This window comes from Chelonoidis abingdonii, chromosome 11, assembly GCF_003597395.2.
Source record: "Chelonoidis abingdonii isolate Lonesome George chromosome 11, CheloAbing_2.0, whole genome shotgun sequence".
Taxonomy (NCBI): domain Eukaryota; kingdom Metazoa; phylum Chordata; order Testudines; family Testudinidae; genus Chelonoidis; species Chelonoidis abingdonii.
Window position 1 is genome coordinate 43,256,398 of NC_133779.1, and position 27,945 is coordinate 43,284,342.

Here is a 27,945-nt window from a genome sequence, read left to right on the forward strand (position 1 = left end):
TTCTGGAAGTATATTGTAAACAGATCTGAAGCTTCCCAAGTCAAGAAATGCCAGACAGTTTTTCTTGGCCTTACCCATACTCATTAGTTATCTCAAATGTTCTTTTATGCAGAAGAGTTGGTAGGCACCACCAGGAGGATGAACAAGAATTAGGGCCCTGATTTGTAGATTCCAAAGCCAGAAGGGACCATGGTGATCATCTAGTCTGACCTCCTGCATAACGCAGACAATAAACCTTCCCTAAAATAATTCCTAAAACATAGTTTTTAGAAAAACATCCAATCTTGATTTTGCATCATGAAAACTGATAGGAACGGGATCAAGACCTCAGAAAACAACACAAGCTGATCTGGAATAAGAGGCAAGATCTCACTCTTAGTCCAGAGCCAGGCTGCTGCAAACGAAATGAAAAATATTCAGCCAGTAAATAGTCTGAGAATCTTGCTGGAACTGCTCAACCACTTCACCAGTTTTACATGATTTCACAGTTTTGAGAGAGTTTATTAGTTCGAATCTGGTTTCTGGAGACTTTTCCTCTGTTATGTTGCTCTCTTGGGTTTGCCTCCTCTTTCTTTCTGGATTTTACTACACATGTTGCCTTGATGTTCTGGAGTGGATTGTACTGTGATCTTATGAACTGTGGGCAGCGGAACCTCTCACGAATTATATAGCCGAGTCTTGTTGTTGCAACGAACCCATCTGCAGTTGGCATGATTCTGTTAGCAGTTGCATACACAAATTGAACAGCCAACAGGGTACCTGCAGAAGACCCCCAGAAGACAAAAGGGAGAAACCAAGGTCAGAACAGACAAAAGGACTTGTAGCTTAGTATATTCCCCAGAAGCGTGGGAAAAGGACTTGTCATTTTCCATAAATGAGAACCATTTAGAAGGACAATGTGGACTCAAGAAAAAAAGTCCCTGATGTTAATGTTGATAATAATAATAATAATTTTGTATCAGTAGTGTCATTAGCTCCCCGTTGGAACTATATTGATGGTTTTGGTGAGGGAAGCCTGTAGCGGCCGTATCACACTGCCATAAAACTTGCAACTGATCAGGACCAAATACTTTGTCTTCAGTGTGTGCAAGAGGAATAGGTAGAAAGAAAATCTCTCAAAGGGCCACTGGGCTTCTGCCCAGAAAGCATTTTCTTATTACCATGGTGTAAGCTTACAATCAACTTAAATACCAAAAAGCAGTAAATCTGCTACCAGAGGTGCAAAACACACAGTTGTGCAACCCTTTTGCTGTAATACCCCTTCTCAGATTAGCCACATCCTTTGGGAAAGAATGACAAGTCATACAGCCATCTAGGAAGGATGGTCACAGTGATTATGCAAAATGGGCTGAACTGAGTGTGATCACACAAAATAGCATCTGATACAGAGATGTGGCAAGGAAAAAGAACACCCCCCCATTTCTTCCTTATGCTGAGTCTGGTGCTTTTGAACTCCTGGGCCCTAGCCTTTGGGGATACTTCTAAAGGTGGACTTATTTGGATACTATGTATGAGGAGGTCAAAGGTCTTTCTCTTCTTTCTCAGAGACAGTGTCCTAATCACCTCTGTACAGCTGAGAAGGAAACTATAGCCACAGATAATGGTGGCTATTCAATATAATAATATCACTCCCAAAAGAACCACGGTCTGGTCTCTGGGATGGTACATCCTATTGTGATGTCACAAAAGATAGAGGTATCAAGTCAGGCCGTTGTGGAACACAGATATTCAGGGATTGGGGGGAAGGTGTCAGTGTTCCTCCACATATAGTTGTAACCCCTTGTATCCATCTGTGTCTGTCAATTAACTGTCTTTGGCCAGGAGACGTATCCCAAGTTTTCTGTTCAACATGCAGGCACCCTCACCCAGACTGCTAAGTGAAAACTCTTTTCCTTTGCACCACATCAAGGCCATTGGATCTCTGTTTAATAAAGGCAATAAGGTGTACAACCTGCCTTATATTTGCTATAAATCCAGAATTACTCACCGCTTAAAACATCCCAAACTGTAATGGAGTGATCGAATGACCCAGTGTACACGTACTTATCATCTTTCGAGAAGCAAGCGCACTGAATACCTTTCAAGAAGGAAGTCTGCTAAAAATGGATAAAGGTTTGAATTAGACCACAAATATCTTGTTAAATGCAAGTTGAGACTAGGAAGCCCTATGCAATTTATTGGCTACTCAGCAGTTGTGAGAATGGGGATGAAAATCTAATTAAACCAGGATTTCCACCATAAGGCTGAGTGGTCCTGATAGGGGCACAAAATGCCACAATACGAAGTCCTTTGCTTGTAAAACAATCTACAGCTGTGCAGAAAAGAGGAGATCCACTGTGATCTCCCAGGAACCTAATTAATCTACAAGTGACACGGATTGGATACAGCAGGGGTTGGCAACCTTTCAGAAGTGCTGTGCTGAGTCTTCATTTATTCACTCTAATTTAAGGTGTCATGTGCCAGCAATACATTTTAACGTTTTTAGAAGGTCTCTTTCTATAAGCCAAATATATAACTAAACTATTGTTGTATGTAAAGTAAATAAGGTTTTTAAAATCTTTAAGAAGCTTCATTTAAAATTAAAATGCAGCGCCTCTCAGACCTGTGGCCAGGACCCAGACAGCATGAATGCCACTGAAAATCAGCTCGTGTGCCGCCTTCGGCACCCGTGCCATAGGTTGCCTACCCCTGGGATACAGTCTGACTCCATGGTATATCATCAGGTGAAGTCTGAGGTCTGTCAGGCACAGGTGAAAGGCTAAAAATATCAACTCAAACTCTTCCCTCACTTTTTTTTTCTTTACTTGCCTCCACTGTTCCTGGCCTGTTCACTCTGTGTTGCTTTTGTTTATTCACTGAGTAAAATCCTGTTCTCTTTACATGCAAGTCCTCCAGCTGATGCCAAGAAAGTGAGTGTGGTGAGCAGGCTCTGGGCCAGAGAGATGTTAAGTGCATTAGCTCATGGTGACTGTGCACTGACAGTGTCTCTGACTAAGGCATCAAAATCCTGGATATGTACAAATCGGCACTTCAGGCCATAAAACAGGTACCTAGCTGCCAACTGAGCTGCCAGATACAGGATTTAGATGCCCCCCTGTATAAAAATTTGGCTTCCTATGGACTCATTTTTCTACTGTTTGGCTTTTCAGATGCATTATTAGCTCATTGAAATAAGTGACTCACAATGCTGTGCCCCTGTCTCCACCCACCAGGGCAGTACCTTATAGTAGCACATTTCATGTTCCCACTGGCAGGCATCCAAGTCCCAGAGACGCTGCAGAGAATCTTCAGAGCCACTTAGTGCCCACTGCTCTCCATGGCTGGTTTCTAAACAGGTGACTATGCATGTGTGCATTTCCAAAGGAAACACTTTGGAATGTGGGCAGTCATAAAGGAACAAGTCCCCACTTGACATGCCATAGAGGACCCGGTAGTTTGCAAGGACAGCCACACTGGAAATCACAGCAGCAGGGATCTGAGTATAAAAGGTATAAATAGGCTTGTCAATCACAGGGCATGGCTTTCCAGGGCTAACATCCAGCACAAGAATTAAGTCATCATATGCTATGGCTAGCTGCTCTTCCTGCCTGTTGAATGCCATGTGGTTGACTGGTTTCTGTGACTTTGGGGGTGGGATGCACACCACATCTTGCCTTGACTTAAGTGGAAACACAAGGACCGTTCCAGACACCAGCCCAGTGAAAAGGAGCTGCTTCTGCTCAGCCACCTCTAGACATCTCACTTGGGCAGAGGTGTCCAGTGTGTCACACTCTGCACCTGCAACAGAGAAGAGATGTCTGTGAGGTTCTCCCTGCTCCAGCCCTAGTCCTTTGGGTTTTTCCCATATGTCATGATAATGATCTAGACAAAAATGTCAAAGAAAAGAGATTAAAATAATTCCTAAATTTACAGTCCCTCTCTGCTCAACCCATCCCTTCTGACACAGGGTGAAGGAACAGAGAGTCCTTGCAGCATGCTTGGAAGGCCAAAAAACTCTGGCTCTGTCAGATCAATTATTCATTTTTTGGAATCATTTTAATTCCCATGTTACGCCAAGTTTTAATTCTCGACAGTGTTTTATAGATTGTCGTTCACCTTTAGTGGAGTCCCAGATGATGACTTGATGTCTTTCTCCAGCTTGAGGGAAGTAGACATAGTTCCCATCATGGGACATTGCAGTGCATCCCATGCGATCTGGGACTGGTGCTAAGGTTTTGTGCTTACGATCATAAGTGAGGTTCCAAACTTTGAGATATGGTGCACTGTGGGAGGCAGATACCAGTGTGTGGCCACATAGGGCTAAAAGAGTCACTGGTGTTCCCATGCCATCCAAAGTGTCTGTCAGCAAACCCTGCTCTGATAAACTCCACACCTGGGAAGAATTAGAAAAAACATAGTGGCATTCAGTCAAAATAGTAAGAAAACACAAAATCATTAAATAAATAATTTTTCCTCTCTCCCATACCCTACTAAGAGGGGAGTAGAACAATTAAAGTAAAATTTTATAAAAACAAAGTCAAAGTAATGATACAAGAAACAGTCTCATAAAACAAGAAACAAAGAAGAGAAATCAAGTGTGTCATACACAGAGTAAAGAAAGATGGGACATGTTCCAAAAGTGATAATGTGTTAGAAGCATTTCTGTTCAGTTAATAAACACACAAACCTTCTCTTAAATAAATGTTTATAAAAGACCTTGAGCTGTTCTGCCTATCTGATATCTCTGCTCTGAATGACACCCCATGAGATCCTGCTGACCTCAATTAGGTGGCACCAGGTCTTAGCCTCTTGGAAAGAAATGATGTCTCGGGTACAGAATATTCCCTTTGGGCTGCTTCACTCTCACTGTTGGAGGAGAGGGCAGTTTCTGGGGTCTTGGAATTTTAATTATTTTAAAATAATATCCCGTAATACTCTGGTTACACTGCTCTACAGCCAAAATGCTTCTGAAATAAATGTAGTCAAACTTTACTAATTCTGGGTCACTGAGAGCGAAAATGATGCTTAAAATTGTGATTCTCTAATCAGCTGCTGGCCCAGACACAGCAGTGGAACTCTCTGAAGGTGATCCGCAAAAGACTGTCCCATTCTTCTTATGGAAGGTGATCTTACTGCAACAACGTCGATTGTGATGGCAGCCTCATACATCGTTCACGTATCCAGATGATGTGAGAACTGTTCATGATTCATCGAGGATGAGTCTTAAACTGTTTTGCTGCATAATGGCAATGTGTTGCCATCAATCCCAGTTGGTCATCGAGTCCATATGAAGGAACACTATGCCAACAGATAACAACTTTTGAGGTGCATAAACTATGACCAACATCGTGGCAGCTTAGTGGATTTGAAGGTTGTTGCCTCTCTGCTCGTCCCTGCAGACTGGATACACAAAGTAACTGCGTGTTTCTGCGAATGAGGATAGCTGCAAGAGATTTCCCACTACATCAAGAAAGACTGCCACTCGACAGTCATTGAGCCGGAGGAAAAGTGTTCAGCATCACCACTTGTTGAATCAAGGAAGATTTTGTTACCTCACGCTACACATCAAGACTGGGTCTGATGAAAACAATTTGTCAAGCATTGACAAAACACAAGCAGATTTCAAGTACCTCCGTGGAAAATTTCCAAGGTAAGTGAAGCTAAGATAAAGAAGGTTCTTGTTGTCCTCAATTCATGAACTTCTCGATAATGAATGCATTTGACCATCGCACTGCGTGCAAGTAAAAGACGCCATGGAAGCCTCCATTAGTGGCAATAATTCTTCAGAAAAACAAGGCAACAACTACAGGTTGGTGTGGAGAAATCCTCCTCAAGCATACAAAGCCTGGTTGCAACTGTCACTAAAGATACATTTTGCATCTTCATCTAGATTTTTCCACCGAATCTGCGAGCAGAGTGACTAAGCACGTGACATTTCACCAGACATTGCATAACATGAGAAACGCACAGAATGGAGCCTCATCAATGCTTGCAGACTATTGCAGACAGTGACAGAGATTTGCTCCATTAAGAATACAGAGACAGCAAGAGATGCAGAGTAGACACTTGAATAAAACTTATGTACTTAAATTAGTTTTTGCCTTTTTGGTTCATAATTAAAAGTTATTGTATAATACCCTTTTGCTGATTTTTTGTGCTATAACAGGACAGGTAAATATATCATGTAAAGCAACCAAAACTACATGAAAAAGACCTAGGTTAAAATTTATTGATTAAAACTCTTACTATGACACAATACATAGACAATAATGTAAAAACTTAAATATCTTAGAAACAGTAGCCAATTAGTTGTTTTAATTGTCATATTTGAATTCAGCACATCAAAATACATAATAAATACCACATTTTATCTCTGAAGCAGACGACTTCTCAAAAATTGTAGACCAGTGTTATAAGCTCTCCCTGGCCTTTCTCTCTCTGGGAATTTATATAGTACTGTCACTCACTGTTCAGTGCCAGGAAAAGAATTAACAGGAGAACAGAGTGAGAGCTACACACTACTAGAACTAGGAAAGAGATAAGAGAAAGACATTCAGATGGGACAATAACAGAAACACCATAAATGCATCCACAAGGCAGGTGGTTAGGGACCAGCACGCAGATGTGAGCTGGGCCTGCAGGAGGCATTTCTCATGGGAAAGCTTCCCCTCTTACCTGGATAGATTCACCCTGAGAGCCTGTGACAATGATGTTGTTGTCAGGAGAGAAAACACCTGTGTGCACTATGCACTCATGTTCCAGGTCTGCTGCCATGAACCTGTGGAGTCCCTTTGAGTTGGCCAGGAACACTCGCACATACACCCCAAAGCCTAAAACAATGGAATGTTAGTTTCTGATTTACTGATCTGGGGAGAAGCTTTTGAAAGCACTTGGGAAGATATAGTACAGACAAGGCCAGACCCACCCAATGTACATTCAGAGGCTCTAAAATGTTACATATCTCCTCCATTCATGGTCATAATCTGTTGGTCTGAGCATGCCAGTAAAGTTGTACATTGAGAACTGCTCAGAACCCAGGGGGCTGAAATTCTCCCCTGGCAGAGGCCCAGCACAAGTCCTATGCATCACTTAAGTCCCACTTACTTTCTCATTGTAGGACTTATATGGTGCATAGACCATGTGCTGGCTGTCTGCACAGGATGAATTTCACCCCATTGCTTTCCAGCCCTTTGAGCATATTAGATTGATAAGAACATGTTAATAAGAGGGAAAGAACCCCATCTTGGCCCCTGTTTAAGGGACACTGAGTGTATCACACTTAGAGAGACTACTGCCATCATCTTTTATAAATCTGCTGAAATCTTTCCCAAGTAATCGGGATGGAGTTAAACCTGCAGCAAGAAGGGACTCATCTTCTGACACTACCAGAAAGCGAACTCTTCCAGGAAGTTTCTTCATTAAGCTGTTTCCATCAGAGAAGATCTGCCGAAAGAGAAGGTAGAGTCAGACACAGCACTGTGGTGGTTAAGCTGCCTCTCTCAGGTTAGAGGGAAGATGATAGGAGGATAGAAACTAAGGTGAATAGAGTTTAGTTTGGCCTCTCAATGATGTGCAGCTCCCATGTGTACACAGCATGAGGTCTGCAGTTATAAGGAGCATGCTTTCTTCATCATGAGGAGAGGAAAGTCCTTTGGAGACCCATCCTATTACCTAGTTCAGCAGAAGGCTGGATGGTGCCTGGAACTGTACTTTGGCTCATTTCACTGGACCTTAGTGGACAGTTTACCAGGGAGACCTTGGTGCAAAGTCTTTCTCCTCCCGTGCACACTTTTATTGCTAATAATATTCTACCCTTGTCTAGCACCTTCTATCCAAGGAGCTCAATGCGCTTTATGAACAGAAAACACCCCAGTGAAGTGCATTATCTTCATATTACACATGGCCAAATTGAAGCACAGAAAGGGGAAATTTTTTGCTCAGTCACATAGCAAATTTGTGGGAGAGTCAGAAACGGAGCCTAGCTTTACAGCATTTGGATCTTGCAATCACATTGCTGCTGATGGGTGAGCAAGTGAACAAAGGACATCATGCTACAGTATGTCAAATTGGCTGTCTTAGGAACTCCTAGAAACCATGGAAGTGTGAAAATCTATCAGGGAATCTGTATGATGACAAAGACCTATCAAAGATGCAGGCATCAGCACAGAGCAAAGTGAAACTGAGAAGAGAGAATCCAGAATCCCCACAAAGCCAGCATTTCGTAGATTAAATCCCTGAAATGTTATAGCTAGCTAAGCAGAGAGACGCACCATGGAGAGGGAACCCCTGCTAAATCCTACTATCATCTTTCCTTGCTTCTGGATCAGAATGCTGCAAGTTGGTGCTTCTTCCTGTAGCCCTGATAGCTGGCGCTTAGACTGGAGCTCTCCCGTTCTGCTGTCCCACAGACTCAGTGTTCCTCCTTCAGACACAGTCATAACCACCTGCCTTGACTCAAACACTTCAGTGCACAGCCACGCATTTGGGGCCTCACCAGAAATCTGGAAAATATGTTCCGCTGTTTCCAGGTGCCAGGCATTAACCTAGTAAAAAGAAGGATTGGCAGGTCACCTTCGCCGGAGATCTTTTTATGCAGCATTTGTACATATATTGATTCTGAAGTTTAGATGCTGACTTAATTTCCCAAATTTCACGCTTCAAGGATCTCAAAATATTTTACAAAACCCACATGATTCCTTGGAAGAACTTCCATGTGGTTGTTGCTATCACAATCTTAGAGTAACTGCACCTGTGTCCCCCTTCTATGGTCACAGCCAGGTCTCCTGGTATCACCTGTCTCTGTTTAGCCTTCAAACTGGGCTTTTTAAGGATGTATAGCTCCCTGCCTTACATTTTGATATGCCTAGTAAGCCACTCTACCTAAAGGCCGGTGCCTGTGCTTTGCTTTTTCTCTAAGGGGTAGAACAGTGCATTCCCAGCAGTTACAAGTTATCACGTAGATCTTCCTAAGCAAGCACATTTATTCTTAAGGTGAAAGCATTACAGAGGAAAAAAACCAATAAAAGTTCCTATATGCATGCTAAAAGCTTACCAGCACTCACCCATCAGTTTTATGGGGCCCTAGTAGGTCAAAATCCTTCTAATCCTTCTGCAAGGGTTGCCCCCTCCCCCTTTGGACAGAAGGTCCTGTCCATTTGCTGGATTAGATAGAAAGCCCAGAGTTAGTTTAAACCAGGCTCAGCAACCTTTCAGCAGTGGTGTGCCGAGTTTTCATTTATTCACTCTAATTTAAGGTTTCGCGTGCTGGTAATACATTTTAACGTTTTTAGAAGGTCTCTTTCTATAAGTCTATAATATATAACTAAACTATTATTGTATGTAAAGTAAATTAGGTTTTTTAAATGTTTAAGAAACTTCATTTAAAATTAAATTAAAATGCAGATCCCCCCGGACCGGTGGCCAGGACCCGGCAGTGTGAGTGCCACTGAAAATCAGCTCGCATGCTGCAGATTGCCTGCCCCTGGTTTAAACTTAGCCTTTTTTATATCAAAAGCCCTTTCTTTGGCTGTTGGTTTCTACAAAATCCAGTTTGAATCAGTATCAGAATTCTTCTGTTGACCTAGCTGCTGTTACACTGGGGGTTAGGTTGATCTAACCTTGACACTCAGGGCATGAAATTTTTCAGATCCCTGTGTGACATAGCTAGGTTGAGTTAATTCTAAAATGTAGATCAGGCTTTGCATTTTATCCAAGCTCCAAACAACCAATTTTTGTCTTCAGTTCCTGGAATGGTTGCTGAAGACGGGATTCCCTGTGCTAGCCAGTGGAAGGGAAGGCATGGGAGCCCCATCATTTAAGACTTTGAAAAGTAGACTGGACAAAGCACTAGCAAATGTCCACCTGGGATATTCTGCACTGGCCCCAGGAGTTTGGACTGGATAGGACCCAGTAGGCTTTTCCATCCAGTGGTGTTGGAATAATTTTTATAGTGGGGGTGCTGAAAGTCATGGAACAAAGCTGTCAACCCTGTATATGATGGAAACCATTTAAAGCCAGGGGTGCTGCCACACCTCCGGCATCCCTAGTTCTAGCACTGCTTTTTCCATCTCTATGCGTCATGATTCCCTGATTGTAACTTCTTGTGGTTTCTGCTCAGACTCTTGTCTTTTCTGTGCACTTTACATTATGGGATGGCTTCCAGTTCCATACCTTTGCACCTGATGCTGAATACACAATCCTGTTCCTTTCATCCACGTGAAGCTGATATAGATGCTGCTCTCCAGAGTGACTGTCCTGAATAGAAAACTTCTGTCTGCCAGAGACTAAATTCCAGATGCGTAGAGTGTAATCCATGGCAGCTGAGACAGCGGAAGTCCCTTTTTCAAACACTTTCACACATCTCACCTCAGCTACAAAACAGCAGAGAGAAGCATTTGCAAAATGGGGGACCCTCCACACTTCTAACAATTGGAAGAGTGCCCAGATTACCATCAGCTGTGAAATGCCTGTTGTGCTTACAGCTCAGGAATGACTGGATGCAAACAGTCAATGTTGTTGTAAGGCGGTGAGAAAAATTCTCCAATGAGGGTCAATGGGGGAGTTAATTGCATTCTACGGCAACATTAGAGAGGGCAGTTTTAATCCATTAAATGACTCTCAGTTACCACATTCTAAAATAACTTTTAATTATGGGCAATCATTTGATCTGTTTAAAGGATGCTGCATGGAACAGGACAGTTTGGCGGTAAAATACATTTGTTGCAGCCTTCAGCTTTGAGGTCTGGGTGTTGCCACCACACAGAAGCTCTCTGTATAGTACAGCAGTTCTCATGCTGTGGGTCAGGACCAGTGTTCCCTCTAATTTTTTACATTCATGTGCCGAATGAATTTTATGATGTACACCAATATGGAGGTGATGTGTGACACATCACCTTCATATTGGTGCACATAACAAAACTGATGTAGTGGAGGTGGGGCCGAGGGGTTCAGAGTGTGGTAGGGGGTGCAGGGCTGGAGCAGAGGGTAGGGGTGTGGGGGGATGAGGGCTCTGGCTGGGGTTGCGGGCTCTGGGGTGGAGCTGGGGATGAAGGTTTGGGGTGCGGAAGGGGGCTCAGGGCTGGGGCAGAGGCTTCGCGTGTAGGGAGATGTGGGCTCTGGGGTGGGGCCAGAGATGAGGGGTTTGGGGTGCAGACACCTCCCCCCAGCTGCAGCAGCTCCCCCCAGCTGCGGCAGCTTTGGTTGGGCTGGGCCAAGGGAGGGGCTCCTTGGCAAGTCTGGGGCAGGACCATGCTGGGGCTGGCAGGGAGGGGTGCCTCTCCCCACCGCAGCCCTGAGGTCCTGCATGGGGCTTAATAGGCAGCTGTGCAGCTTAGAGGGAACTTAGGTCGAGCCCCCAAAGTGGGTCGGAACCCCATTTTAATGGGGTCACCAGGGCCGTTTTGGACTTGCTGGGGCCCAGGGCCGAAGCCTGAGCTCCACCACCGCAGGCCAAAGCCAAAGGCTGAGGGCTTCTGCCCAGAGGGTTGGGGCTCAAGTTACAGGCACCCTGCCTGGGGCTGACCCCTTTGGTTTTGGCTTTGGCTCCCCTGCCCAGGCCAGTGGGGCTCAGGCTTTGGCTTTGACCCCCCACCCCACCTGGAGTGGCAGAGCTTGGGCAGGTTCAGGCTTCAGTCTCCCCTCCTAGGATCATGTCATAATTTTTATTGTCAGAAGGGGGTAGCAGTACAATGAAGTTTGAGGACCTCCGGTATAATATAAGCAGAAGTCAGGAACCACGCCCCCTTTAAAAGGCTCACCAGAGTGCCCAGTCAAGGTGTGCATCACCTCAGTTTCCTCCATGATCCACACAATCATCGTGCCATCCTGGGATCCTGCCACCAGTACCCTGTGATCAGAACTGAGTTCCAGCACTGTCACACCTGTAATTAAACATAGATGGAAGGGGAGTCTGCAGACACAGCACTGGATAAGTTCATGGAGGATAGGTCTATCAATGGCTATTAGCCAAGATGGACAGGGATGGTGTCCCTAGCCTCTGTTTGCCAGAAGCTGGGAATGGGTGACAGGGGATGGATCACTTGATGATTACCTGTTCTGTTCATTCCTTCAGGGGCACCTGATATTGGCCACTGTTGGAAGATAAGATACTGGGCTAGATGGATCTTTGGTCTGATCCATCATGACTGGTCTTATGTATCATTTCTCACCTGTGATAGCAGCAAGTCTTTTACTGACCTTGTGTGACTTATGTGACAAGAGACCAACCAAACTAGATTAGGTTCCCTCAGACATTTGTGGATCTGAGTTTGTTTATATTGTAAATACTGTTGAGTGGCATCTCTCCCTTGGTGCAGTAAAAGCAGTCAAAAACGTAACCAGTACTAAATTAACCATGAAAGGTTAAATCAGCAGATGGACCTTACAATTCCTTTGTGTTACAGGCAGAGGAAATACGGAAACTGTCGCATCCCATAATATATACATTAATGCAGTCTAGCAAAATTCTGCTTCCACAGGGACATCCATTTTCTTTATTGGGTACTCTTGGGGGCATTCTGTGCCCCAAAATAAAAAATTCTGCACATAATATTGCAAAATTCTGCAAACGTTATTTGTCAAAATAACACTACATAATCACCAGTTTCAGTTATTTTTGTAATTTATATCAAAATACCTGTCAGCAAGTAAGTCTGTAACAATACAGACACACACAAAAATTCCCCCAGGAGTAGAGTTATTCATAGGATCATAGAAGATTAGAGTTGGAAGAGACCTCAGGAGGTCATCTAGTCCAACCCCCTGTTCAAACCACTAGGACAACCCAGTTCCTGTTTCTCTGCCCTCTTCCCCACTCCAGATCCCAGCTGGGGAGGGGCGGGGGGAGATACAACCCTTCCCCACCAGAGCCCAACTGTGTGGACCCCCTCAGCAAATACACCCAAACTCCCTCCACTCCCAGCCCAGCCATGGATTCCCCCTAGCCCAGATACCCGCACTTCCTCCCCCTAGATCCCAGCTGCAGGGCCTCCCCTTGCCCAGATACCTGCCCCCTTTTCCCCCAGAGCCCAGTCTTGGCTCCCCCAGCCCAGACACCTGCCTCCCTTCTCCCTAGGGCCCAGGGATGCAGAGGGAGAAAGAACCTAATGCTCTGTCCCAGTCTTGCATGAAGTTTCCTGTGCACTGCCCTCTCCTTCCCTTAAGGCATGCTGGGAACTTCAGCTGTCAGGAACCCTTTAGCTCCCTTCCCTGCCCTCCTCTGCCCCATCGCAATATCTTCTATGTGCAAGCTGGGCTCTGCTGGGTCCAGTGGCCTCTAGTGGCAACCAGCAACACTGCAGCCCATTTCTGTGGGGGAAAGGAAATTCTGCACGAACACCACTAATTTGTGTAAAATTCTGCATAAGAACGGCCATACTGGGTCAGACCAAAGGTCTATCTATCCCAGTATCCTGTCTTCTGACAGTGGCCAATGCTAGGTGCCACAGAGGGAATGAACAGAACAGGTAATCATCAAGTGATCCATCCCGTCGCCCATTCCCAGCTTCTTGTAAACAGAGGCTAGGGAGATCCATCCCTGCTCATCCTGGCTAATAGCCATTGATGGACCTATCCTCCATGAACTTATCTAATTCTTCTCTTTAATTCCATCAGAATTCCCCCCAAGAATAATCAGGCAAGCAAACTATAATGAGCTTTATCATCTTCATCTTGGTAAGGGATGAGTGAGTAGATTTTGTGCCTAGACTAATACACCTCCAAGACTGTAGTGAGCTGGTGCATTACTGCACTGTGCCAATTATTCAGAAATCACTAAGTGAGATTAATAACTAGAAACAGTTAAACCAAATATGAGTAAGCCTCACAGTATCATAAGCAAACTGGAATGTCCTGCAAAGGAGACCTTGGATGAGTGCCCTATGTGGTGCAATAGTCACCTCTACCTATAGAGGGAGACACAATATCCAATATTTACAACACTGTTAGTCCCCTACCTGGGGAACAAGGCCTCTGCTGATCCCCACACTCAGAAATAGGTCAGAGACCAGACACCCAACATCAGTTGTTCTCATTACAGGCTAATGTGAACTTTAATGCCAGTCAGAGTTGCTTGCAACACCTTCCAGGCTCCTTTTGTGTGCCCTGGTGTTAGTAATATGCACCATCCTGCCAGCTGTGTCACAGAGAATCACCTATTGGTAAAGTAACTCAACTATCTGAAATTCCCTAGGAGGCCCATGGAAATCCAACTGCATTTCCCAAGCACCAAATAGCAAATGTCAGAGATGCTGTGGGACAAAGAGAGCAGGGAGAACTGACAGATAGTGCCATCTCCTCACATGTAGCTCCTATACTTCTGGTCTCATTAAGGTGACCCGTTTCCGTCAGCTCCCTTGAGGAATCCTCATGCCCTGAGAAAAGGCCTTACCTTTTAGAAATCCAGTGATAGTCCTCTTAAGAGGCCCACCAGGTGGCTGAAGGAATCCACACAGCGGGACAAGAACAGGATGAGGACAGACATTGAGCCAGCTTAGACACTGTTGGCACAGCTTTCCAATTAGATCAGGATAGGAAAACATGAAAAAATGCAGCCTGGCCAGCACCTCAATGTATATAATACTCACTCCTAAGAGGGAAAAGACAAGGAATTTTAAAAGGGCTCCTAGCATATGACTGTGGGAGGCCATTACAATCATTCAGTATGGAATACAGTGCATAGGCTACCAGTTTATAATGAGCAGGTGTGAGTTTGCCCTTCCCTGGCTAGGTACTGAGATACTGCAGGGATGGATGCAGTATAAAAACTTGGATAGATTTAACTGTGTATTGGAGAATTTTCATGGGGGTGGGGAATTGTGAATCTATCCCTTTAAATAATGGTAACGCTGCCAGGGGTTCAGGTGGCTGGTAGACGCTGATAGTGAAGGGAGTATGAAGGGAAGGACCTTCTGGGCTGGATGAACTGCTCTGATCTAATAAACAAGATGCCTATTGGCGAAAGCTATTAACTTTCCAAAAAGAAAATTGCGGGTTCCTCCCCAGAGGTCCGGAGATACCTAAGGAAGGATTTCATCTTTAGTTGTAATTGCCCAAGAAGAAACTTCCTCTAGGGAGCAAATATTCCAACTTCCCCAGAATAGATCTGCCCATGGCCAACTGCAGTTCAAATATGGACCAGAAGTGGCTCTTACCTACAACACCATCTATATAGTCAAGTGCTGGTTTCAAAAGAAGAAGGGTTTCTTGTATAAGGTGTAGCTCTGGGCAGTTAATACGCTCATTGCACATGGCAAAGTCATTGACAATGCCCTGAATTCCAGTGGCAACAATTTTACAGGTGATCCAGTTCATATTCCCTGCAGAAAAGAGTACTGACATCAGAGAAGAGAACATTGGGCACAAGGTGGAACCATTCAGTCCAGAGGACTGGGGGTCATGCTCCTGGTGATGATGGGAAAGCCCACTCCTGGAGAGGGTCTGAGGCCACTCTTCAGGGAGACTAGGGGCTGTCATTCTTTGTGGTTCCTCTTTTAGCCTCTTTTTGAGTGGGTGAATACTTTCTTAATGTACTGTTTTAAAATGTCTCCTCCTGAGCCTTGGGAAGAGTGGGAGTGTGGATTTTTATTTCTCTCAGTGACTGGAGTGTGGATGATGAGGACTCTGAAGTGTCTGGGGTAACAGTTTGTGAGGATAATGTATTTTTCTCTTTCACAGGTTTCCTTCTCAATTTGGCTGTTGATGCTCAGTTTGGCAGCTCCCAGTACTTTCAATACAGAAATGTTACATGAATTATGATTTTGCATCTCCCTGGTATGCAGCTGAAGGAATGAAGTATGTTCCCTGTTGACCATTGTCCCCAGCCCTTACCCAGCACGTCTTGCTTTAGCTCCTCAATTCTCCCAGCGTTGAGTAAATGAAAAGGCAGTTCGCTTAGCTTCCTCCGATTTGCAACGGTATCAGAGAACCAGAGCGGCTGAGGTGCTACCTGGTAAAGGGAGAAACAGGAGGTGATCAAGGAGAAACCAGGTGAGATACAGGTAATGGATTAATTTCACTAATGCCTCCACTGCCGTAGTATTTGGATTTTAACTCATGGTGTGACATCGACCCTTCCAGGCAACAGCCTGAGGGACAGGCTACCTGCAGCAATATTGCACCAGGGGCACAGCAGAGCCAGCAGGCAAGCTGATACAGGCCAAGTCCCTGTCAAGTGGTGTTACCAGTGATGGACAAAGTAGCGTAGATATAACAAAAGCCACCCAGAAACAATCTGCCCTAATTCCCAATGCCTCTGATCCTACCCCCTGCCCTGCAGTTTGAGGGCCCAGGCCTCTTGGTCTGCGAGTACCAAGAATGCTTGCTGAGGTGCCTCACCTTCCTGTCAGCATTCAGAGATTTGCCAAGAAGTGGCAGTTTCAGGGACTTCTTCATGCCCCAACTCCAAGTCCCCCTGAAGAAATCTGCTAGGAGCAAATGACGCTTGGTTTTTTCTTGGGCTGGTAGATAATGATTCTGCACCACTTCAGTAAACTGTCTGGGAGAGGAAAGACAGAGACACTGAGGTGGGGATCCAGAGAATGGGGTTCCCATGAGCCTCAATCAACACTGATGGGAATGGACAGCAGGGCTGAGACAGGGAACCTAAGCAGGATCCCCACACAGCCAACACTGGGATATCCCCCACACAAGAGTTTATGCCGCCTCATCCTGTGTCCCTTCTGTACCTGTGAGCAAGGCCAAGAAGTGCAAAGCCGTCTGCCTGTCTCTCTACCAAGTACTCTCCAATGTCATGGCGCAGTCGAGCCCACATCAGAGGAGGAAAGTGCAGGATGGTTTTACATGGAGGAGAGCAGTGCTGGTAAATCTCAGAGAGAACCTCATCATCGACGGACAAGATGTCCTTCAGCTCTGCATCTGATAGCCCATTCCTGATTGGGGAATGACAGAGTCGGGGAGATTAGTCCTCTCCCCCCAACAGTATGCATTGGCCTCCAAAGTGGGAGGGGGAGCAGCATCTTTACTCCTTACACACACACACACACACACACACTCTCACTCACTCTCTCTCTCTCATATACATATCTTCAATCCCCGGCTGGCCCCAAACCTCACCCACCCAAGTCTCCACTAGGCAGTCTTAGCTAAGAGCTCAAATCCTGGAGGAGCACAGGAGACCAATTACTCATAGGCCAGACTAGGCAGCGTGGCAGGTAAGAGAAAGGAGCTTGTGCCTATGCTCATGTAAAGACATTCACAGGCTAGAGAATCTGAGAGCTGCTGTTGCCTGCACTTGTGTTTAGCCCTTGAGATTCACCCAGACAAAAGGAGCAGTTAGATGATGCAGGATGCTCCAAAAGGGGATATGGCAGCACTTACCGTGAGGAGGCAATATACCCCAGCATGTGTGCCACCAGGACTTTGCCATGCAGCTTTTCCAGTCTCACACACAGACCGCGCATGGCTTCTTGGGCTGTGGTAACAATCATCAGTGCTGAAGGCAGAGTGTAGGATGCCCATCTCCTGGCCTCATTGAAGGCCAGCTTGAATAGCAGGGGGTGCCCACCCTCAGGGAAACTTTGCTGGAGAACAGTCTGCTGAGCTGGGCTCAGTTTCCGTCTCACTGATGCCAACAGCACCTCCAACATCTTCCCACCTTCCTCTCTGGATAATGGACCCACTTCAAAGTAGGCCTCGGGCTCAGGCATGGCCTCTTGGAGAGTTTCCAGAATCCCATACTCTGCTATGGAAGTGGAGACAACAATGTGAACCTTTGGGGGACAGTCTTTAGGCAGCCAGTAGAGTCTGTGGGCACCATTAGCAGGGATTAGCTGGTCCACAGAGTCAAAGAACAGCACCAGTGACTGTACACCAAGGTGAGAGACAATGAGGAGGAGGTTGTGGAAGAACAGGATTAAATCACTGCAAGCCTGTGTTACCTGTACAGGAAGAGGTGGCAAACCAAATGCTAAACACACCTGGGAACAAATATCTCTCAGCAGGCTGTGGATTGTAGAGCTGACCTGGGATGTCCCCAGCTGGCGAATTACCACCACAGTCTCCTGCCCCAGGAGAGTTCGCACCTGCTCAGACAATTTGCACATCAGGGCGGTCTTTCCACAGCCTGGAGGCCCATAGAGAATGAGGGGTGTGTGGACATGGTCATCATTCTGTCTGATGCTTTGGAGAATGTTATCCAGTAAGTCATGCCTCCCACAGAACAGTCTGCAGCTCTCTAGGCACAGCATCATGTGGTGGTTCAGCTCCTGCAAAAGCCCCTCTGTCTCCTCGCTGCTCTTCCCTCGGTATCGGAGGCTTCTCAGGACCTGGTGATTTGTAGCAGTGATAAATTGTTCACACAGCTCCTTCAGGTACTTGGTATGCCCCTTGTGTCGTGGGTTCCCAGGGTGTGCATTCCATGGGACTGTATGCACTTTGAGATGCTGGGGGTAATAGTTTGCAATTTTTGCCTTGAGGCTCTGGAGCAGCTGTTGGGCTTCATTGTCCAGGCTCCCATCTTCCTCTGTATCCACCAGTTGCGTGCTTGTCCCTTCCAGCAGGTGTTTGTCAAGGCCCTCAACCTCTCTGAGGAATATGGAAGCAGCCGAGTCGATCTCTTGGGTGCTGAGGAGGCCTTGTTCAATCTCCCACTCTGTCTCTACAAAAGTAGGGGGGAGATGTGAAGAACATTTAGGTCCAACAAAGAGCAGAGGAGAAGCCACAGTCTAAATCAGCCCAGCACACTCCCACTTACCCACTCTGCACCTCAAGTGCAGCTAGCGAGCCAGCACACTGCTACCCGCCCCCACATAGACTGGGGATGACTCAAAATGGAGTTAAAGGCCCATCTTCTCCTGATTGCCACAAAGAAGACAAAACCAGGGTGTAGGGGGAGAGCCCTGCTTGGCTATGGCCATTGTCTCATGTTGGGGCACACCTGATTTATCATAGCGATGCCTCTGTTCCTGGCTGATGAGTCCGTGTTTCTCTGCTTCCCGGGCTGCCAGGCGCAGTGCTGAGGCTAAGTCTCTCTCCACGCTCCTCCAGACCTCCACATCTCCCTGGTGCTGAGCCTGGTTGGCAGCGGGATGGCAGTGGGGCAGGTGGTCAGTAATTGGCTGCAGGACATATACAGAAGGAATGGCATTCTCATCCTTCCAGTACCAAAATGTCAGGAGATGTGTGGTGGTGGGGTCCCCTGTCAGCTGTGCAATCAGGGTCTCAAACTCCTTCTCTTCTATAAGTCGGGGGAGGGGCCGGTGTCCATAGCAATCCCCAAGCAGCCCCTGTAGCAGAGGGACCAGAAAAAGCTTGTAATACTCACCAGCGTCATCATCTGCTGGCAAATGGGGGAAACCCATTTCTCCTGAATAAGTAGAAATGAAGACCTGGGGCCCCGAGAGTTGCACTGGGCTTGTGCCTGCGAGCTGGACAAGGCCTCAGATGGGAAACTGGGTTGTGGCTGTGGCCCTGACAGCTGGACTGGGCCTGAGGGCCTGGAAGTTTGGCTGTATCTGAGGCCCTGACAAATGGATCAGGCCTTGGGCTGAGGCCTGGGGAGCAAGACCCATAGTGGGAGGCAGTCTGGGCATGGCTGCTTGGTTATGAAATTACCTGACTACCACTAGAGGCATTTGCAGAATACAACATGGAGCAGCTAATGGGAGCATCTGAACAGTCAGAGCAGAGCACAAAGCATGCTCCTCTGGGGCGCACACAGTAACTCAGTGCTGAGGTTCTAATTGACTCTCTCTCTGAGACCTGTCAGGCTTTGAATGCAGAAGACTCTTGGGGATATCAGATGTATTTCGCACAACTGCCCAATGATTTATTTACTCACACGCAGCTCTGGCCACAGCAGGGCCTCCCTGGGGCCAGGCCCTTACCAGGACGGGGCTCTTGCTAGGGCAGGGCCCTCTCCCTGTTTGTTCTGTCCTGTCAACAGCACCTTTTCTTCTCTCTTTCTAAAATGTAACCAACCCCAAACAACAAGGTGGGTGTGGCACCAGAACAGGTGGCTGATATTGTAACCCCAGCTCATCTCCTTTGGAGAGAACAGGACCTGACAGCTCTGAGTATTGTATTCTGATCAGATCTTTAATACCATGCCTGTCAGCACAGTGCTAGGTCACCTGAAGGAAGGGCAGCAAGCAGGTCAGGAAAGAGGTTGCCATAACATGCAGCCTTCAGCTCCTGGAAGGAGATGTTAGAGGGTCCCCAGTTCCCTCCCCCTGTGTGGGGCAAAGCAGTGGAACAGACACACTCACTCCTTGCCATGGGAGTATATTTCTGGTTCTTTGCCACATTCTTTCCCGAGAAGATTTTTTCTGAACTGTTTAGTTTGCCAATGAAAGTCACCCAGGCCCTCAGGTAGAGCTCTTGGAGTGATAGATGGCACTGCCCACTCATCTCTTATTCTGTCTGTCTTACTCCTAACTCTGGCTGCTTCTTCAGTACGCACAGTCCTCTTCCCCACAACCCATTGTCTCCAGTGCTGCAGCCCTGTTCCCTTAAGAGCCCATGTGTTCAGAGCTGGCCTGGACATGTGCCGTGTGTGTACTTTTGGGGCCAAACCCCACCTAGTTGCTGAAACTTCCCTCTTCTGCTCCCTGATGAAATACTTCTGAAGACTTCTTCCTCCAAGTAATGACAAGCACCCTGATCATCTTTCTGTGTTACTAAAAGACTCCTGCATCTCCACATGAGCTTAGTAAGTTATGGATGTGTGAGTCCAGCCCCATATGTCTTTCTTGGTAGTGGGGTCTGAGCATGCACTCTTTGTACTTACGATAAAAGTAGGACCCACTGACAGTTTTTGACAGGATTCAATCTCCTCGAGACAGAGTTGTGTGTTCATGTGATCAATGTCTATAACGTCACAAACACCCCATCTCAGGTCAATTACCTGCAGAACAGCAAAAAAGCACAGGGATGCTTGGAGAATAATTCAGAGCATCTTGAAATGGCGGTGATATGGAGGGACAAAGCTACCACATCACTTTAATTTCAAAAATAAAGCTGAAATCAACAAGGCCCATGTGATTTAGTGACTAGAAACTTGGGAGAGGCAGAGAGGCATGTAATTTCTTGCCAGGGATATCTGGAAGGAGGCACAAATTTGGGAATTTGAACCATATGCAGTCTGACATGTGACTCATATAGTTTTGCTCAAGTCAAGGAAACTTGTTAATCTGAAGGATGTTTGTTACAATATTTGTATGCTGCTGCATTATAGGATATAATAATAATGATCCCCAGCCTTACAACAACCTCTTTTATGCCAAAAGTTCTGCACAGATGGTACAGACTGAGATAATTGCAGATACTCCTGAGGTGCATCCACCTCTGGGGTGGAACACAGAACAGTTGTTTATCAGTGTAGAGAAAGTATAGAATAACTTCTCCAAAGGAGCCTGGGAGCCTGGGAGTAATGTGAGAACTAAGAGGCCAACACAACCCTTCCTGAAAGCTCCTAAGCCTTTAGGGAGACTGAGAAGTCAGGGAGCATTTGTGGGGCGTGGATCACTTTTTTCCTGCATCTCACACACTTTAATGGCCTGCAGCCAGGTTAGAAAGCATCAGCAATAATCTGTACTACAGGAAATGGTTTACCTCAAACATTAAACTGTGCTTCTGACAGAAGGCCTGGACCTCAGGGTATGCTGCCTTAAGCAAGGTCTCTCTCTCTGTAGCCATGTCTGCAAGGAAGAACATAAGAGTGGCCATACTGGCTAAGACCAAAGGTCCATCTAGCCCAGTATCCTGTCTTCTGACAGTGGCCAATGCCAGGTGCTTCAGAGGGAATGAACAGAACAGGTAATCATCAGGGGAAAGATTTGTGCAGCACCACAACAAAAGTTAGGAATCGTCTTTCTAGTTGTCAGTCAACCTACTCATTACCTTTAGGTTTCAGATTTAAAAACCCTGTTTAGATGAATACTTGTCTAATCTAGCTAGGTTTCATACTCTCCTCACCACAGTGCTGTCTGACAGTCAGCACTATTGTTTCCTGCTGTGTGCGAATTCAGGCACACATTACTGCATTGGTTAAGTGAAGTCGTATTTTAAATATTTTCTTCATAAGACATAGAAACATAATGTGTTTTTGGTTTGCTTTATGTTTTTTTTTAAAATGCAAGCTGAGCAACAGTGGATTTTGAGGTAGCTTAGAGCTGTTGAGTATCACACAGCAGCCTTGATCTAGTACTGATCCAGGACAGTGTATTTCCAACCCCTGGATGCATTTCATGATGGTCAAACCCCCTCACATATGGGACTAATCAGCCCCTCTGTTGTCTGTCTCAGTAGAAAAGCCACAGCAAAGGGCACAGTTTAACTCCTAGAGGGGGTCCCTCCACATGGGACAGAGCTGCATTTGTGAAGCTTCTGTGGCTGCTGCCCCTACTGTGCCTGCTGTGAAAAGAGGGCTCTCCAGGACTGTCAGTGCAGCATCTTGTAACGGTGTCATATCCACTGAATGAACCCAAACAGTTAACTGAGAAAGTTAAAATAAAATACAATAAATATGATGATTTGGGGAATCTGTCTATGTGCAACTTATGAATACTGATTGATTTAATTAAATTACTATGTCATTGAATTACTCAGTGTATGTGGACAAAGTAGATGAGGTTACATCTTTTATTGGACCAACATGGCTACAGGGACACTGCATACAATATGTAGGATCCTACCAAATTCATGGTTCATTTTGGTCAATTTCACAGTCATAGGATTTTTTAAATTGTAAATTTCATTATTTCAGCTATTTAAAACTGAAATTTCAGGCTGTTGTAATTGTAGGGGTCCTGACTCAAAAAGGAGTGTGGGGGGAGGTGTCGCAAGGTTATTGTAGGAGGGGTTGTGGTACTGCTGCCCTTACTTCTGTGCCACCACTGGCGGCAGCGCTGCCTTCAGAGCTGGACAGCTTGAGAGTGGCGGCTGCTGGCCAGGAGCCCAGCTCTGAAGGCAGACCCGCCACCAACAGCAGCACAGAAGTAGTGATGGCATGGACCTGCATCCAACGAAGTGGGTATTCACCCACGAAAGCTCATGCTCCTATATGTCTATTAGTCCATAAGGTGCCACAGGACTCTCTGCTGGTGTGGTATTACCACCCTTCTGCTCTACTGCTGGCGAGGCACTGCCTTCAGAGCTGGGCACATAGCCACCAGCTGCCACTCTCCTGCAACCAGCCACTGCTCTCCGGCCACCCAGCTCTGAAGGCAGCACAGAAGTAAGGGTGTCAATACCACAGCCCCCCTAAAATAGCCTTGCGACTCCCCCTGCAACTTCCTTTTGGGTCAGAACCTGCCAAATTGAGAAATGCTGGTCTCCCCTGTGAAATCTGTACAGTACAGGGTAAAAGCACACAAAAGACCAGATTTCATGGTGGGAGACCAGATTTCACAGTCCATGATGTATTTTTCATGACTATGAATTTGGTAGAGCCTAAACAATAGGTGTATGTGGAGTCAGCCATCTGCTGTCAGAGGCTGTGCTACGTATCTCCAAAACCAGGGACAATGTAGGGTTGTTAAACCTTGATGGCTCCCATTCAAAGTGAAGCACTAGGACAATGCCATGACCTATGTTAAACTAATTTTCTCCAACTTCTCTGCAGGGGCCTGGGTTCTGGAGAGTGGAAAATTCCTAACCAGGAGAACAAAAAGGCCAGTTACTAGTGCTGTATCTTAAAAACCAGAGATCTTGAGAGTGGGGACTCACAGAACAAGGGAAGCTTGGGCAGGAGAGAGGCACATGGGGGCACGCTTTCATAGCTTTTTAACTTTTTTTAACATTTTTTAATTGCAGGACCAACTAATAAGGAGGGAACTGGATGCAGAGGATAAGCTGTGCACAGAAGAGGAGACTCTGGACTCCTTAAAGACCTCAGACTTAAGCATGAAGAACACTCAAATGAGGAAATGAGGTAGGGAAATGCGTAGAGGTGTGATTGTTTTGTCTAGATTTGTGTATTTCTTGAGCTAGCTAAAAAAGAAGTGATTGGTTTTTGATGCCCTTGAAAAGCCTGGGTCTCTTTCTGTTTCCACTATCCTGTGTCCCTGGATAGGTGAATTGTAAAGGAGAGTGCCTACAGGGTTGGGTCCCGGAAAAGGTTATGCTTAAGCTACGGGAGAGTTTGGGAAGTGAGCTCTGGTCCTGGGGGCCAAGGACAGCTGCGCCATCAAGTCCCATTTTTGTGAAGGGGTAACAGATGAAAGCCTGTTCCCAGGACCTCTACCACAGCAGCCAAATAAAGAGAGAGTGCTGCAGCCTACTTTGACCAAGGGAAGCTTAAGAGCACACAGGCGTAGGATCTTGGGATCCAAACACAGCAGCCTGATGAAGTCCAACTGAGAGAGCTCTACCAGGGCTGTGACAAAGAAAACCAAAGAGCAAATAGGAGAAAGATAAGAACACTCACAGCCACATATGTACCCCTTACCCCACACAGTGCCCTGCACATGCACAGCCCTTCCCCATCACATACACACAGGTTCATGCATACTCTACTCTTCATATGCTCAAGCATGCACACTCTCACCCATGCTGTCACACACAAGCACATACACACACATGCTGTTCCATGTATTTTTCTTCACACTACAGTGGAAGTAAAGAACCAAATTCAGGGGACCCATTGCACCCACCCTCACTAAAGCCACGTGAAAGTCAGCCTTGTGCACCAGCCAGCATCTCTTCTCCTTGGCCCCTTGCACAGTAAAGTGTGCTGCATGCTGACCCTGTCTGCACTGGCAATGCCATTCGTACCAGAATCCTGCTCTCTCAGACACCATCTACATGCAGAGGGGATGGTGGTGGCAAGTACAGCATGCACCTGACTTTGAATAAAATGCAGCAGCAGCCATCTTCACCTTTTAATGTGGAGCTGCAACTCCCATGGAGGACATGATTCTCTGCTGAGTCAAGCAGCCTGGCCATGTTGCAGCACAGTGCAACCCACTACCCTCATCCCTTCTGGTGTAAGGGACGAGATCTGCATTCAGACTGCCAAAAGCATTTGGCATCTTCAGCACTTCGCAGTTTATTTACCTGAGGAAGCTGAGCTGATGAAGATTCGGACCAGACTGGACGGCTGGAAGGGCAAAGGGACCATCTTACCCTGGAGAAGGTCCCGGCATGTGTCCGGGCTGAGGCAGCTGAGACTCACGCTGGTGTCTTCACTCATTGACTTCTCCCTTGGAGGACACTGCTTTACAGAAGAATATATTCAAACAAGTGGCAGGAATGAGACCCAGCATGTGGCACTATTGAGCGATTCAGCACACTTGGAAACTGCCCCCTCAAGACTTCCCACGTCACCCCAGAGAACAGACCATTGTGAAGCTTTGTTCCTTCACATTTAAACAGGACCCAGTAAAATCCTCAGCTGTTCAAATGGAAAAAATAGGAAAACCTAGAGCTCTGAGTCTGTACTGATAGCTGTGAAACTCTGTCTCCTTGCAACACAGGGGCTTGGCTGCATCCCAGGAGGGCATCCAGCTCTATAGCAACCAGTGTTTGTCACTTAGGCGAATCCCCGGGGTGCTCTAAAAGTGCCAGACTCTAGTGTGCTCCTAGTCAGGGATGTACACTTGAGGCCTTTCGCTCAAGGACCTTGTTTATGCTAGAAATTCTTGTAGTCATATTCCAGCAGTGGGCAGCGGTACCATTGCTAGCAACAGTATTAGCATGAATCCGGACGGGGAACTGGCATTCTTTCCACCTGCTCAGAGCAGGTTTTGACATGGGTCTGCACTAGTCTTTAGTCAATGTGTAAAAGAGTGACCTGCTAAAATGCCTCAATTAAAAATATTCCCAGTCAATATTTATACCTGTGCAGTGACCTCTGAAGCCTGTGATGTGGCTCCAAGTAAACTACAGGGAGGACAGACGCAGCACACAGGGGAAGCTGACAAGAAAATTTTAATATTATACAAGAACTAACTGACCATGCAGTGTCGTCAATGACCAGGAAAAAAAAAATTATTTTATTTTGTCAAGTGATATGACAGCTGGACTCCAGTGTCATAAGATGACTCTTACAGTTTGGATTATACTGTACAGAATGCAATCTGCTTGTTCACATACTTGTCAGACTGTGAGAGAACTGGCCTTGCACAGGGTTACTCCCAATTGCACATTTCAACAGTACATGGAGTACAGTGAGGAGGAAAATGCCCTGCCGATAAACTCTCACCAGCTGGAGTTAGCAGCAAACAGACTCCTTCACTCCAAGCAAATGTATCATATTTCCAACAACTACCAACTAGAAGTTCTCAGTCTGTGGCAGCATCACCCACTAGAGGCTCCCAAATTTTTATGAGCCTGGAAAGTTGTAATTGCTGCTGAAGGAAACTGGTAGTTTTCAGATGCAAAAGGTGTTTGGTTCCATTTCCCCCCCACTCCAAAGTTTGAGTTTGTGATCATAAAAGGTGAGGATTGCTTAGTGAATGGGAGCTGGATGCTGTTAACATGATTGAACCCTTTAGCACCATGACAATATAAAAAAAAAAAAATTCCCCTCTCACCCCTATAGCCAGGGTACATGTGCTTCCTCAACCTCGGGTCCCTAAACAGAGCCTGGGAGTTTTTTTTTGGGGTTGTTGTTTTTTGTTTTTTTTTTTCTTGCCTGGATCAGAGAGCTTCTGTTTATGTTGTTCCTGGGATCTGTTTGAGCCACTCGACTCACAGCTTAGGGAGTCACTCAGCCTCCGCAGTGCTCTTACACGCCGTGGGACCGACTTTGGCTCACTTTCACATCCTCTCTAGTGTCTTTCGGCCCTGGTACTTCTGCCAGCTTCTCACATTCGCTCTTCCTGATGTTGCTGGTCACTTGGCCTGGCTATATCTATCACCACCGCTGTCTTTCTGTCCTGTCTATTACCACGATGTCTGGTTGATTGGCCAGTACCTGCCTGTCCGTCTGGATCTGGAAGTCCCACAGAATCTTAGCCCTGCTATCTCCACAACCTTCTGTGGAAATCTCCCCATCTGGTCTTGGGAGGGTCTAGCCCATACGCTGTGCAGATGTTCTGTACACAATGCCAGCCACTTGGTTGTGCGTTCAGTGTATGCTGTTCCTGCCTGCATCTTACATCCTGCCACTATGTGTTGGACTGTCTCTGAGGCCTCTCTGCACAGTCTGCACCTTGGGTCCTCTCTAGTGTGGTAGACCCCTGCTTCAATGGATCTGGTGCTCAGTGCCTGTTCCTGTGCTGCTATGATCAGGCCTCAGTGCTGTCTTTTAGTCCAGCCTTTCCAGCCACTGGTAGGATTTTCCCAATGTCAGCCACCTCAGCTATCTGTCGATGGTACATCCTGCAGGGTCTTGTCTTGCCATGGCACTTCTTCTGCTTGGTCTTCCTCCCATGTTGCTGCTGCCTCAGGCATTCTCTCAGCAGCTCATCTTTGGGGCCATCTTACTGATGTACTCCTGGATGTTCCGGGTTTCATCCAGGACAGTGGCTTTGACGCTCACCAAGCCCCGCCCGCCTTCTTTCCGGCTGGTATACGTCTCTGGGTGTTGGACTTGGGTGGAAACCTCCGTGCATTGTGAGGAGCTTCCGGGGTTTCACATCGGCAGCCTCCATGTCCTCCTTGGCCAGCTCACTATACCGGTGCAGGGTATCTGATGACGGCAGGGCGTATCCGTTGATGGCGTGGATCTGTTCTTCCCACTGAGCTGGCTCTTCAGGACCTGTCTTATCCTTTGGTGATACTGGGATGTTGCTGTCTTCCTTGCCTCCTCATCGTGGTTTCCATGTGACTGTGGGACGCCAGGTACTTGTAGCTGGTCTATATGTCTGCTATGTGGCCCGCTGGTAGTTCCACCCCACAGTCTTGACTACCTTCCCTCTCTTCACTACCATCCGGCCACACTTCTCCAGTCCGAATGACATCCCGATATCCTCACTGTAGATCCGCGTCAGGTGGATTAGCGAGTCGATGTCTCGTTCATTCTTAGCATACAGCTTGATGTCATCCATGTAGAGGAGGTGGCTGATG

The 27,945-nt window shown here is 46.5% G+C and overlaps 1 protein-coding gene across 1 annotated transcript; it reads right to left on the reverse strand.

The window, feature by feature from the left end:
• NWD1 (NACHT and WD repeat domain containing 1) lies at nt 1-21,692 on the reverse strand. The gene is made up of 18 exons (XM_032782879.2): nt 21,547-21,692; nt 20,723-20,839; nt 18,872-19,220; nt 17,314-18,592; nt 16,662-16,865; nt 16,312-16,471; nt 15,805-15,922; nt 15,129-15,293; nt 14,366-14,560; nt 11,736-11,858; nt 10,150-10,349; nt 8,250-8,522; nt 7,332-7,422; nt 6,655-6,809; nt 4,096-4,372; nt 3,221-3,777; nt 1,988-2,096; nt 1-759 (listed from the first exon to the last, which is right to left on the reverse strand). The coding sequence occupies exons 1-18, from the start codon at nt 21,658-21,660 to the stop codon at nt 473-475; spliced, it is 4,773 nt and encodes a 1,590-aa protein (XP_032638770.2). The 5' UTR covers nt 21,661-21,692; the 3' UTR covers nt 1-472.
• Between the last annotated feature and the right edge of the window lie 6,253 nt (nt 21,693-27,945).

What these genes read in the sequence shown, in the direction of transcription:
- NWD1 (XM_032782879.2), bottom strand. Translation starts at nt 21,660, where the DNA reads ATGGCCACTCTTATGTTCTTCCTTGCAGACATGGCTACAGAGAGAGAG. An exon ending in CTCTGAATGCTGACAGGAAG is followed by an intron (nt 15,923 to 16,311) that starts GTGAGGCACCTC and finishes TCCCTTTACCAG; the next exon opens with GTAGCACCTCAGCCGCTCTG. An exon ending in TGAGTCCCTTCTTGCTGCAG is followed by an intron (nt 6,810 to 7,331) that starts GTTTAACTCCAT and finishes CCATTGTTTTAG; the next exon opens with GCTTTGGGGTGTATGTGCGA.